The sequence below is a fragment of the Salmo salar genome, chromosome ssa15, assembly GCF_905237065.1.
Source record: "Salmo salar chromosome ssa15, Ssal_v3.1, whole genome shotgun sequence".
Classification (NCBI taxonomy): Eukaryota; Metazoa; Chordata; class Actinopteri; order Salmoniformes; family Salmonidae; genus Salmo; species Salmo salar.
Genome location: NC_059456.1, coordinates 86,115,659 through 86,128,800, shown reverse-complemented (window position 1 = coordinate 86,128,800; position 13,142 = coordinate 86,115,659). Strand labels below are relative to the sequence as shown.

The 13,142-nt window shown below is 51.9% G+C and overlaps 1 protein-coding gene across 7 annotated transcripts in view; it reads right to left on the bottom strand.

Moving 5' to 3' along the window:
* The window catches only part of LOC106572392 (calmodulin-binding transcription activator 1), a 600,679-nt gene that overhangs the window by 11,709 nt on the left and 575,828 nt on the right, over window positions 1-13,142 (bottom strand). For 5 of the 7 annotated variants that reach the window (XM_014146505.2, XM_014146506.2, XM_014146510.2 and 2 more), the window contains 11 exons: window positions 11,801-11,970; window positions 11,409-11,605; window positions 11,114-11,192; window positions 10,589-10,949; window positions 9,957-10,444; window positions 8,976-9,154; window positions 7,752-7,995; window positions 6,743-6,814; window positions 6,484-6,504; window positions 5,779-5,978; window positions 3,950-4,024 (listed from right to left, as the gene is read on the bottom strand). In XM_014146505.2, the coding sequence (XP_014001980.2) occupies window positions 3,950-4,024; window positions 5,779-5,978; window positions 6,484-6,504; window positions 6,743-6,814; window positions 7,752-7,995; window positions 8,976-9,154; window positions 9,957-10,444; window positions 10,589-10,949; window positions 11,114-11,192; window positions 11,409-11,605; window positions 11,801-11,970 (2,086 nt within the window). The remainder of the gene's footprint in view (window positions 1-3,949; window positions 4,025-5,778; window positions 5,979-6,483; window positions 6,505-6,742; window positions 6,815-7,751; window positions 7,996-8,975; window positions 9,155-9,956; window positions 10,445-10,588; window positions 10,950-11,113; window positions 11,193-11,408; window positions 11,606-11,800; window positions 11,971-13,142) is intronic. The other 2 variants (XM_045696195.1, XM_014146507.2) reach the window with 1 other exon arrangement.

Here is a 13,142-nt window from a genome sequence, read left to right as displayed (position 1 = left end):
GTAGGGGGGCGAGGAGAAGAGAGTAGGGGGCGAGGAGAAGAGAGTAGGGGGGCGAGGAGAAGAGAGGAGGGGCGAGGAGAAGAGAGTGGGGGGTGAGGAGAAGAGAGTTGGGGGAGAGGAGAAGAGAGTAGGGGGGCGAGGAGAGGAGAGTAGGGGGGCGAGGAGAAGAGAGTAGGGGGGCGAGGAGAAGAGAGTAGGGGGTGAAGAGAAGAGAGTAGGGGGCGAGGAGAAGAGAGTAGGGGGCGAGGAGAAGAGACGAGGGGGCGAGGAGAAGAGAGTAGGGGGTGAGGAGAAGAGAGTAGGGGGGCGAGGAGAAGAGAATAGGGGGGCGAGGAGAAGAGAGTAGGGGGGCGAGGAGAAGAGAGGAGGGGGCGAGGAGAAGAGAGTAGGGGGCGAGGAGAAGAGAGTAGGGGGGCGAGGAGAAGAGAGTAGGGGGGCGAGGAGAAGAGAGTAGGGGGGGCGAGGAGAAGAGAGAAGGGGGGCGAGGAGAAGAGAGTAGGGGGGGAGGAGAAGAGAGTAGGGGGGCGAGGAGAAGAGAGTAGGGGGGCGAGGAGAGGAGGGGCGAGGAGAAGAGAGTAGGGGGGCGAGGAGAAGAGAGAGGGCGAGGAGAAGAGAGTAGGGGGCGAGGAGAAGAGAGTAGGGGGCGAGGAGAAGAGAGTAGGGGGGCGAGGAGAAGAGAGTAGGGGGGCGAGGAGAAGAGAGTAGGGGGGCGAGGAGAAGAGAGTAGGGAGGGAGGAGAAGAGAGGAGGGAGAAGAGAGTAGGGGGCGAGGAGAAGAGAGGAGGGGGAGAGGAGAAGAGAGGAGGGGAGAGGAGAAGAGAGGAGTGGGCGAGGAGAGGAGAGGGCGAGGAGAGGGCGAGGAGAGGAGAGGAGGGGGGCGAGAAGAGGAGAGTAGGGGGGCAAGAAGAGAGTAGGGGGGCGAGGAGAAGAGAGGAGGGGGGGAGGAGAAGAGAGGAGTGGGCGAGGAGAAGAGAGTAGGGGGGCGAGGAGAAGAGAGTAGTGGGCGAGGGAAGAGAGGAGGGGAGAGGAGAAGAGAGTAGGGGGGCGAGGAGAAGAGAGTAGGGGGCGAGGAGAGGAGGGGGGTTGAGGAGAGGAGAGAGGATAGGATAGGAGGGGGATGAGAAGAGAGTAAGCGGAGCGAGGAGAAGAGAGTAGGCGGGAGGAGAAGAGAGGAGGGGGGCGAGGAGAAGAGAGTAGGGGGGCGAGGAGAAGAGAGTAGGGGCGAGGAGAAGAGAGTAGGGGGGGAGGAGAAGAGAGAGGGGGGCGAGGAGAAGAGAGGAAGGGGCGAGGAGAAGAGAGTAGAGGGGCGAGGAGAAGAGAGTAGGGGGGCGAGGAGAAGAGAGTAGGGGGTGAGGAGAAGAGAGGAGGGGGGGATGAGAAGAGAGTAGGGGGGCGAGGAGAAGAGAGTAGGGGGCGAGGAGAAGAGAGTAGGGGGGCGAGGAGAAGAGAGTAGGGGGGCGAGGAGAAGAGAGTAGGGGGGCGAGGAGAAGAGAGTAGGGGGGCGAGGAGAAGAGAGGAGGGGGCGAGGAGAAGAGAGTAGGGGGCGAGGAGAGGAGAGTAGGGGGCGAGGAGAAGAGAGGAGGGGGGAGGAGAAGAGAGTAGGGGGCGAGGAGAAGAGAGTAGGGGGCGAGGAGAAGAGAGTAGGGGGGCGAGGAGAAGAGAGTAGGGGGCGAGGAGAAGAGAGTAGGGGGGCGAGGAGAAGAGAGGAGGGGGCGAGGAGAAGAGAGTAGGGGGGAGAAGAGAGGAGGGGAGGAGAGAGAGTAGGGGCGAAGGAGAAGAGAGGAGGGGGAGGAGAAGAGAGTAGGGGGCGAGGAGAAGAGAGGTGGGGGAGGAGAAGAGAGTAGGGGGCGAGGAGAAGAGAGAGGGGGCGAGGAGAAGAGAGTAGGGGGCGAGGAGAAGAGAGTAGGGGGGCGAGGAGAAGAGAGTAGGGGGCGGGGGAGAAGAGAGTGGGGGAGGAGAGAGGGGGCGAGGAGAAGAGAGTAGGGGGAGAGAAGGAGGAGGAGAGGAGAAGAGAGGAGGGGGAGAGGAGAAGAGAGGAGTGGGCGAGGAGAGGAGAGGGCGAGGAGAGGGCGAGGAGAGGAGAGGAGGGGGGCGAGAAGAGGAGAGTAGGGGGGCAAGAAGAGAGTAGGGGGGCGAGGAGAAGAGAGGAGGGGGGAGGAGAAGAGAGGAGTGGGCGAGGAGAAGAGAGTAGGGGGGCGAGGAGAAGAGAGTAGTGGGCGAGGGGAAGAGAGGAGGGGGAGAGGAGAAGAGAGTAGGGGGGGCGAGGAGAAGAGAGTAGGGGGCGAGGAGAGGAGGGGGTTGAGGAGAGGAGAGAGGATAGGATAGGAGGGGGGGATGAGAAGAGAGTAGCGGAGCGAGGAGAAGAGAGTAGGGGGGAGGAGAAGAGAGGAGGGGGGCGAGGAGAAGAGAGTAGGGGGGCGAGGAGAAGAGAGTAGGGGGCGAGGAGAAGAGAGTAGGGGGGGCGAGGAGAAGAGAGGAGGGGGCGAGGAGAAGAGAGGAAGGGGCGAGGAGAAGAGAGTAGGGGGGCGAGGAGAAGAGAGTAGGGGGGCGAGGAGAAGAGAGTAGGGGTGAGGAGAAGAGAGGAGGGGGGATGAGAAGAGAGTAAGGGGGCGAGGAGAAGAGAGTAGGATGGCGAGGAGAAGAGAGTAGGGGGCGAGGAGAAGAGAGTAGGGGGGCGAGGAGAAGAGAGTAGGGGGGCGAGGAGAAGAGAGTAGGGGGCGAGGAGAAGAGAGTAGGGGGGCGAGAAGAAGAGAGGAGGGGGGCGAGGAGAGGAGAGTAGGGGGCAAGGAGAAGAGAGTAGGGGGGCGAGGAGAAGAGAGGAGGGGGGGGAGGAGAAGAGAGTAGGGGGGCGAGGAGAGGAGAGTAGGGGGCGAGGAGAAGAGAGGAGGGGGGAGGAGAAGAGAGTAGGGGGGCGAGGAGAAGAGAGTAGGGGGCGAGGAGAAGAGAGTAGGGGCGAGGAGAAGAGAGGAGGGGGGGAGGAGAAGAGAGTAGGGGGGCGAGGAGAAGAGAGGAGGGGGGGCGAGGAGAGGAGAGTAGGGGGCGAGGAGAAGAGAGGAGGGGGGAGGAGAAGAGAGTAGGGGCGAGGAGAAGAGAGGAGGGGGGGCGAGGAGAAGAGAGTAGGGGGGGCGAGGAGAAGAGAGGTGGGGGGGAGGAGAAGAGAGTAGGGGGCGAGGAGAAGAGAGGAGGGGGGGCGAGGAGAAGAGAGTAGGGGGGCGAGGAGAAGAGAGTAGGGGGGCAGGAGAAGAGAGTAGGGGGGCGAGGAGAAGAGAGTAGGGGGCGAGGAGAAGAGAGTAGGGGGGCGAGCAGAAGAGAGTAGGGGGCGAGGAGAAGAGAGGAGGGGGAGAAGAGAAGAGAGGAGTGGGCGAGGAGAGGAGAGGAGGGGGCGAGAAGAGGAGAGTAGGGGGCAAGAAGAGAGTAGGGGGGCGAGGAGAAGAGAGTAGGGGGGCGAGGAGAAGAGAGTAGGGGGGCGAGGAGAAGAGAGTAGGGGACGAGGAGAAGAGAGTAGGGGGGCGAGGAGAAGAGAGTAGGGGGCGAGGAGAAGAGAGGAGGGGGAGAAGAGAAGAGAGGAGTGGGCGAGGAGAGGAGAGGAGGGGGCGAGAAGAGGAGAGTAGGGGGGCAAGAAGAGAGTAGGGGTGCGAGGAGAAGAGAGTAGGGTGCGAGGAGAGGAGGGGGTTGAGGAGAGGAGAGAGGATAGGATAGGAGGGGGGTCTCTGAAGTGTTGTATGTAACCCCCAAACCCTTTTTATCGTCCCAAAAATAAATAAAATAGAGACATGAAAGCAGAGAACTTGTCTTATCAGATCTGTGCAGACTCATTCTTGCCATCTAACGTGTAGTAAACCATTCATATATATAACAAATCCCTCCGCTGAGTGGTTGTGTGTTCGTGTGTGAATATAACAAACCTATTTAAAAAACCCGTATGAGTTAGTGTTGTGGGCGGGGCTTACCTGTGGCGGCAGCGGCGTAGAAACCTCATGATCTTCCTGGCAGCCTGATCCTGCCTCTTAGTGAGCAGACTACTTCTACAACACACAAGACAAGAGGGAACACTGGCTTTTTAGAGGGTCCACAGTAAACAAAATACACTGTGGTTGTGTGTAGCTAGTGTAGTTCTCAAATTCAACCATGCTTTTAACATTTATTTAGGAGATTCTCTATAGCATGGGTACTGTCCTCTCCAGTCCATGGGTACTGTCTCTCCAGTCCATGGGTACTGTCCTCTCCAGTCCATGGGTACTGTCCTCTCCAGTCCATGGGTACTGTCCTCTCCAGTCCATGGGTACTGTCCTCTCCAGTCCATGGGTACTGTCCTCTCCAGTCCATGGGTACTGTCTCTCCAGTCCATGGGTACTGTCCTCTCCAGTCCATGGGTACTGTCTCTCCAGTCCATGGGTACTGTCCTCTCCAGTCCATGGGTACTGTCCTCTCCAGTCCATGGGTACTGTCCTCTCCAGTCCATGGGTACTGTCCTCTCCAGTCCATGGGTACTGTCTCTCCAGTCCATGGGTACTGTCTCTCCAGTCCATGGGTACTGTCCTCTCCAGTCCATGGGTACTGTCCTCTCCAGTCCATGGGTACTGTCTCTCCAGTCCATGGGTACTGTCCTCTCCAGTCCATGGGTACTGTCCTCTCCAGTCCATGGGTACTGTCCTCTCCAGTCCATGGGTACTGTCTCTCCAGTCCATGGGTACTGTCCTCTCCAGTCCATGGGTACTGTCCTCTCCAGTCCATGGGTACTGTCTCTCCAGTCCATGGGTACTGTCTCTCCAGTCCATGGGTACTGTCCTCTCCAGTCCATGGGTACTGTCCTCTCCAGTCCATGGGTACTGTCCTCTCCAGTCCATGGGTACTGTCTCTCCAGTCCATGGGTACTGTCTCTCCAGTCCATGGGTACTGTCCTCTCCAGTCCATGGGTACTGTCCTCTCCAGTCCATGGGTACTGTCTCTCCAGTCCATGGGTACTGTCTCTCCAGTCCATGGGTACTGTCTCTCCAGTCCATGGGTACTGTCTCTCCAGTCCATGGGTACTGTCTCTCCAGTCCATGGGTACTGTCTCTCCAGTCCATGGGTACTGTCCTCTCCTGTCCTCAAGAGCCTTAGGCTGCGTTTACACAGGCAGCCCAATTCTGATTTTTATTTTTACTAATTGGTCTTTTGACTAATCAGAACAGCTTTGAAAAATATCGGGTGTGAAAAGATCTGATTGAATGGTCAAAAGACCAATTAGTGTACAAAAATATACTAATTGGGCTGCCTGTGTAAACACAGCCTTAGTGTCTTCATCAATATATACACACGTGTACAGTCCTTGTATGTTTAAAATCTAAATCAGTTATGCATGAGCACAGGAGGACACCATGACCCTGGGGACTGCAAATGGGATTGCAGTTGATCATCCCTTACAAATGGATTTCCCCAAGTGAAGTCTGCAAGGTTAAATGGAGAAAGGCATAACTATCCTGTAATGAGGCTCAGCCTCCTGTTTGTGTCAGTGTGTGTTACTGTATGCTTACCTGAGTGTGTATTGCTGTGTGTGTGTGTGTGTGTGTGTGTGTGTGTGTGTGTGTGTGTGTGTGTGTGTGTGTGTGTGTGTGTGTGTGTGCGTGCGTGTGCGTGTGTGTGTGTGTGTGTATCAGTGCATTTAGCTACTTGTGCTGCTGTGTGTCAGTGTGAGTGGTAGCTACTTTGTGTGTGAGTGTGTGTGTGTTGATGTGCGTGTTTAGCTTCCTGGGTGTGTGTTGCGTGTATGCATCAGTGTGTCACTGTGTATGCATACCTGAGTTTGTGTTGCACCAGGGCAGCGGCGGCTCCTTGCCGGTGTAGCCTGAGCCTGCCATATTCCTTGTAGCTGCGGTAGTATTGCTGGATCAGCACGGCCGCCCGTCTGCTCTGCTGGAACTTCTTCTGCTCGTGGTAGCTGCGGAACTTACTCTGGATAAGAATGGCGGCCTGCGTCATCTTCTTATAAAGTGCATACTGCCACCGAGAGGACCAGAGAGAGGAGGATATACAGAGTCAGGAACAGGGGGTTGGAAAGACCCAAACGATGGCCTCAAATGCACACATCTATTGTCTGATTCATACCATATGGCCAAACCAAACCAAGCCAAACTAGGCTGACCTGGTTAGGCATTCACTCTAGTTGCTGGAATCGTGCTGGAAAGGAAAATAGACTAGTCAACATAATAGTGTTTAGGTCGGCCCTAGAGTGTGAATCAGGCAATATTACTGGACTTAGGAAAGGTGCTGATGTAGGTTGAGTATCAATATAACCAAGTCAAGTGTGATAATCAAGTGAAGCTAGGTAGCATTGTTGCATCCTCTGAGACAGTGAAAAAAAAACAAGCAAAGTTTGACATGTGTTCTACCCTCTGGTGGCTTTGAGTCTCTAGTGACTCTTATCAAGGAGTGTCATTTTAAACCCTAAATCTTTTTTACAAAAATAACAATTTAAAAATGAAAGACAGTGAAAAGATGTTACCTTCAAGGCTATCCATGTTAGCTTGTAAACAAAGCAAAGGTGAGATTGTGAATCACGAACAGGCATGAACAAGGATCAGCCTGAGCCTAGAAAAATGGACTAAACTGAATAAAGTGAAACGCTTGTCTAAAAGTCCCTAATTAATGTATTAAAATCTGTCCTGGATCTAACCAGTATCTGTAAGGTCATGGAATATGGACAAACATGCAACTATTGAATCTCCATGTGTGTTGTAAGGGGCTGACTGTGCCCAGCTTACCTGTTTGTATTTCTTGTAACAACGCTGAATGACTGCCGCAGCTACTTCCTGTTGCTCTCTGAATGGGCGTCCCTGTGAGAGAGTAGAGTAGGAGAAGTCATAGGTCAGAGTATTGGAAGTGGTGTAGTAGTCTATTATAGAGGGCCACTGCTCCCTGAGGTCTCTTCCTGGGCCCAGGGCCCTGGTTGTCTGGAGGACAGAGGGAGGACCTGGGGTTGAGGAGGCTGGGGGAGAGGCTCCATCCTGGGCTGGGAGAGGAGAGGAGAGAGGTAGGTGGTGGTGCCAGCCCAGTGTTGCTCTCCTCCCCAGTCTCAGCTGGCAGAGGGGTAGAACAGATGACTGTGAACGACAGCGAACAGTTTGAGACGTGGAAAGTCATTAAAGATAGCTATGGGGAGTAGGTAGCAAGGTGAGGAAGTGGGGCAGGTGGGGGCGAAGTGAGGCTGGGCGGGGTGTGTGGAGCTGGTTAAGGACAGGCAGCAGCGGGCACCACACACATTATTTAAAGAGTAAGAGAGAGAGGGAAAGAGAAAGAGAGGGAGAGAGGGACAGAGAGAGAGAGAGCTTACAGGAAGCAGGGAAGAGGGAGCAGTGCAGTCGTTCCTTAAAGCAAGGCCATGCTCTGCTCGAAGCAGTCCTTTCCCATGCTGAAACCACAGGGACCACATAGTTTGAGTGTGTCTTAGTGAGACAGATACAGAGAAAGAAAGATGGGATAACATATGAGTGTTAATTAACATATTAACATAATCCATTGATGATTACTGGGTGAGCATAGATAGTGTCTTGTGCACTTAGAACACTTGGACACAGACCAGGATGTAGTTTTGCTCATATAGCAACCTTTCCAGATTCAAGGGACCCATTCATAACTTCACATTTCACCTGATAACATTAAGGTCAACACCACATCAAAATAGAGGGCCAGTGGAAGTCCTAATAAGGTTGCTGTACATTTTTTTGTACAGCAGGTTTGTTACTGTGTGTGGTACCTCATCCCGGCCTGTACCTTGTACTTGCGGAAGGCAGTTTGGACGAGACGGGCGGCCTCGTACAGCTCCCTCTGCTCGGGGTCGGACAGGGTGAGCTGGGCCAAGTCTCTCTCCACCTTGTTGTTAGAGGCCTGGATGAACTCGCTCCAGTCGGCCGGGGAGGGCAGGGTAGGCCTCTCCATGGGCCCCTCCCTCAGGGGAGACCCCCCTGGGCTGAGGCTGGGATTGGAGGATGGAGTCAGAGGCTCACTGTACAGAGATCTGGAAGGGGAGAGAGCCAGAGAGGAGCAGGGGATGGTGACCGTTTAAAAAGTAGTCAGCTAAGCGTTGTTATCTGAAGATATATACTAAACAAAAATATAAAACGCAACATGCAGCTATTTCTAAGATTTTACTGAGAATAAATTAATTAGGCTCTAATCTATGGATTTCACATGACTGGGCAGAGGTGCAGCCACCCACTGGGGAGCCAGGTCCTGCCAATCAGAATAAGTTTTTCCCCAAAAAAGGGCATTATTACAGACAGAAATACTCCTCAGCATTTGGAGGTCTTGAGGTGGCGTGGTTACACGTGGTCTGCGATTGTGAGGCCAGTTTGACGTATTGCCAAATTCTCTAAAACGACGTTGGAGGCAGCTTACGGCAGAGAAATTAACATTCAATTATTTGGCAACAGCTCTGTTGAACATTCCTGCAGTCAGCATGCCAATTGCACTTTCCCTCAAAACTTGAGACATCTGTGGCATTGTGTTGTGTGACAAAACTGCACATTTTAAAGTGGCCTTTTATTGTCCCCAGCACAAGGTGCACCTGTGTAATGATCATGCTGTTTAATCAGATTCTTGATATGCCACACCTGCCAGGTGGAAGGATTATCTTGCCAAATGAGATATGCTCACTAACAGGGATGTAAACAAATTTGTGCTCAAAATTTGACAGAAATAAGCTTTTTGTGCATATGGAACATTTCTGGGATTTTTTATTTCAGATCATGAAACATGGGACCAACACTTTACATGTTGCATTTATATTTCTGTTCAGTGTAGTTCCAATGCACTACTGCTATGTCAAGCACAGAAAATATTTTGTAAAACATTTAGGGTCAGATTCCCAGATCAGAATTAAGCCTACAAATTCTCCATTGCACATGCTTTTTAGACAAGGTATAGGCTTCATTTGCGTACAGGAAACCAGACCTAGATCACATTCAGTCCAGAGTGCGTCTCTGTTGTGTTGCTCACCGTAGCTGTATGATGCTGGGAAGCTGCTCCACGTCTCCGAGGTAACTGGCCAACCAGCTCATGGTGTTGCTGACCCCAGTACTGTCCAGGGGCACCCCGTCCAGGGCCACAAAGTTCTCCCTCTTGATCCTCTCTGGGGTCGCCTCAATGATGTGCTCTGCCAGAGTCATCATGTTGTCCTGCAGGGGGAGAATCACCCAGGATTGAGTATACTGTAGATCACACACTTAGCATATTGTCATGTCATTGCCTATTTTCTTGTAAACTCTGCTTTTTGGTTATTGTGCAACATGTTGTTGTATTCTTATTTTCATTGTCTGAGATGTTTCCACATTATGAGTGTTGAGTGTGCAAGTTTAGAATGAATTCTATGGAACACTGACATTAAACATGAGCCATGTCAAGACAATGACGTTGAGGATGATTATGATCATAACGATCACAATAATTGTTATTGTTATTGTTATTGCTGTCCTCCCCCTCATCTCCCAGGCTCAGACTCAGTAGCAGTGTGACTGTGATGGATGGCAGAAGGCTCCCTTGGCTGTGAGAGCCGATCAATGGATAGAGTTTATTATGTGGTGATGGAGGTCCATGCACTGCCAGTCGAGGCCTTGGGTCTGTGTGTGTTTGTGTGTGTGTGTTGACTTCACACGTCAGGGCATCCAGTGGCATGGCCCAACAGAGCTGCAGGTGGTCAATTTCAATCTTCTTGTCATGTTTATTAACTGGCAGTCCAGATTGATAGACTTGATGTTGATACTATGACATGCTACAGATATGGTGGTCTGGTAAACTGGTGTGAATGTAAGTGCAATGAGCAGGCCGATGAACAGGGTAGGCAGTGGAGTGAGTGGTAAACAGAGAGTAACTGTCTTCACTAAAGACATGGTAAAAAGTACAGTAACTATCTCTAGTAAACTTATGATAAAGAGTAGACTTGAATAAAGAGACAGTGGAGAGTAGGGTGAGTTCACTGACCTGCAGGTCGTCCATCTGCGTCATACAGTCCTGGTTCTCCAGGTCTTCTCTGTAGGAAAACAGCTCAGTGTCCACCATCTCTCTCTCAGCCATCACCAGCATGTTCCCCAGCTGTTCCCTCTGTCTCAGCCTGCTAGCCAGCTTCTCCTTCCCTAGGCTGCTGCCTCCAGAGTCCCCTGAACCCTTTCTGCCTAAGCCCCTGCTGGAGAAACCCTCCCTAGAGCTCCACTTGGCTCCCCCGGAACCTCCAGAGCTTCCCCCACTGGAGAGACTTTTGTCTGGGCTGAGGCCCTCAGGGGACAGGCTCTTGGGGCTGAAGGACAGCTTGTGGAGCTGCTGTTGCTCCAGGCTCAGCGGGACAGACATGGCCTTGTCGGGCCTGGCCTGGAATAGCTCCGGGTTGGGCTTGTGTTTCTTGGCCAAGGGAAGGTCTCGCTGGCACTCACTGCTGTAGTAGTTGGAGGGCTCGGATCTCGGCCTTCTCAAGTCTGCAGAATGGTTACAAGATACTATTTTAGAGGCATTTAAACAAACTGTATTAACAAAACTTTGCTGTCTAAAGGTATTTTCCATGGCCCCTTTCCCCCACTGATACCAGTGTGGGGCCTCCCTCTCCGTCAGTCTGCATTGACCTGGGTTGAGGTTGGTGGAGGTGGTGGTGGTGGAGGTGCTGCTGGTGGTGGCGGCGCCGCCTTTCTTTCCACCGGGCGCAATCACGCCGTCGCTGGCCCATGTGACCATCCAGCTGTCTGAGGTGGGAGCGTCGTGGGGGGTTGGGGAGAAGGACATGCGTGTGTTGGGGGGAAGAGGTGCAGGGGCCTGCTGTTCCTCTCTCTGCAGCTGCTCCAGACACTCGGCCAGCTTGGTGTGGCCGCGGGAGCGGGCGATGGACAGGGGCAGGCGTCCCAGCGAGTCAGGGATGGCCAGGGCCCGTCGGTCCCACTTATAAAGGACCACTGCAGCTTCCAGGTGACCCAGGGCACACGCCCACATCTACAGAGAACACAGCAGGGGCACAGGTCAGAGCGATGGCTCTAGTAACTTTACTTTCTTGGAAAAGTTAAACTTCCAAGTGAATTCTTTATGAAAAACTTTATGGAAGGCTTTATGGAAGAGCCCTGCAGTGGTTTCATGAGATAAAGCTCTCTATATCTTACCAGAGGGGTGCAGGAGAAGTGGTCCACATTGAGAGGGTCCACCTCCAGCTCCAGGTCAATGCTGTCTGCATGCTTGGTGCTGGTGGGGGATAGAGAAGAACACTGTTAGACTCTTAGACTAAACTCTGGATAAAATAGACAGATTTGTGCTTTATTGACAACTTTTTAATACATTATTTTCTGGTCCTAAACTAGTTCCATAATAGATATTCCTAGGTCCTAGGGTCTCTCTGTACGGTATATTAACATTACTTTTAGAACCAGTCAATAAAAGACCTCTAAAGTTCTCACTCACCGCCACTTGATGAGTGTCTGGATGAGGGTGGCGTAGCCCTGCCCAGCGGCCAGGTGAAGCAGGGTCATGCCCCTGAAGGTCTTGGAGTGGATCAGGTGTTTGGACTTGGCCCAGCAGGCCCGGTTCATCATCTTCTCACACACCACCACCACACGGCTCTCAAAGCTGCTGCCAGCCTGACCCTGCCCTGACACACACTGACAACACACACAAACACAACAAGGGTTACTTTCAACTACAACACCAAAACTTTTCAACACTTTACAACATCTGACTTCTCAAACAGAAACATACAGTATGTTTTTCCCATGTAATCCTCTGTAAGCCAAATATCTACCAAATACAGTACATAAAATTAAATAGCACATTTTCTATAGTATGATGTACTTTACCTGTGTCTGGCTGTTGTTACCACCACTACTTCCTCCTCCTCCTCCACCTCCTGCTCCTCCTCCTGCCCCTGCACCTCCTCCACTGCTCTGCTGATGATGGGAGGCCATCTCTGCCATCCGTCTCTCCATCTGCTCCAGGCGCTCCAGGATGGACATTCTGAACTGGTTATCTGCAACATAGACACATAACACACACGTCAGCATCCATAGACCTACAGTATAATATATGGTCAACAGTGACACCCAGTAAGTACTGTACTGCCGCATGGTACCTATAAAGGCATCTGTAGAAATCGGAAGATCTTTGCAACACAGACACATACACACACACGTCAGTGACTAGGGTCAGCACATATCAGTGATCCTGGTTGGTCCCACTAGTGTCTTATGGTACTTATGAAGGCATATAGACGGTATCTGAAACACAGGCACATACACTGAGTGTACAAACACACACGTCTGCAAACCAGTGTCCACTATAGTGTCATATTGAATACACACTGTACATGTAGGCATTTATACAGAATCAAGCCTATCAGTAAGCACATTACATACAGTATGAGATTGAGTACTGTCCAACCACACAACATGTCCAACCACACAAGATGTCTAACCACACACCATGTCTAACCACACAACATGTCTAACCACACAACATGTCTAACCACACACCATGTCTAACCACACAACATGTCTAACCACACAGCATGTCTAACCACACAACATGTCCAACCACACAACATGTCTAACCACACAACATGTCTAACCATACAACATGTCTAACCACACACCATGTCTAACCACACACCATGTCTAACCACACAACATGTCTAACCACACACCATGTCTAACCACACAACATCTCCAACCACACAACATCTCCAACCACAGAACATGTCTAACCACACAACATGTCTAACCATACAACATGTCTAACCACACAACATGTCTAACCACACAACATGTCTAACCACACAACATGTCTAACCATACAACATGTCTAACCACACAACATGTCTAACCACACACCATGTCTAACCACACAACATGTCTAACCACACAACATGTCTAACCACACACCATGTCTAACCACACAACATGTCTAACCACACAACATGTCTAACCACACAACATGTCCATCCACACAACAAGTCTAACCACAATTGTTCAAGCACACACAACACGTTCAACCACACAACATGTCCAACCACACAAGATGTCTAACCACACACCATGTCTAACCACACAACATGTCTAACCACACAACATGTCTAACCACACAACATGTCTAACCACACAGCATGTCTAACCACACACCATGTCTAACCACACAACATGTCAA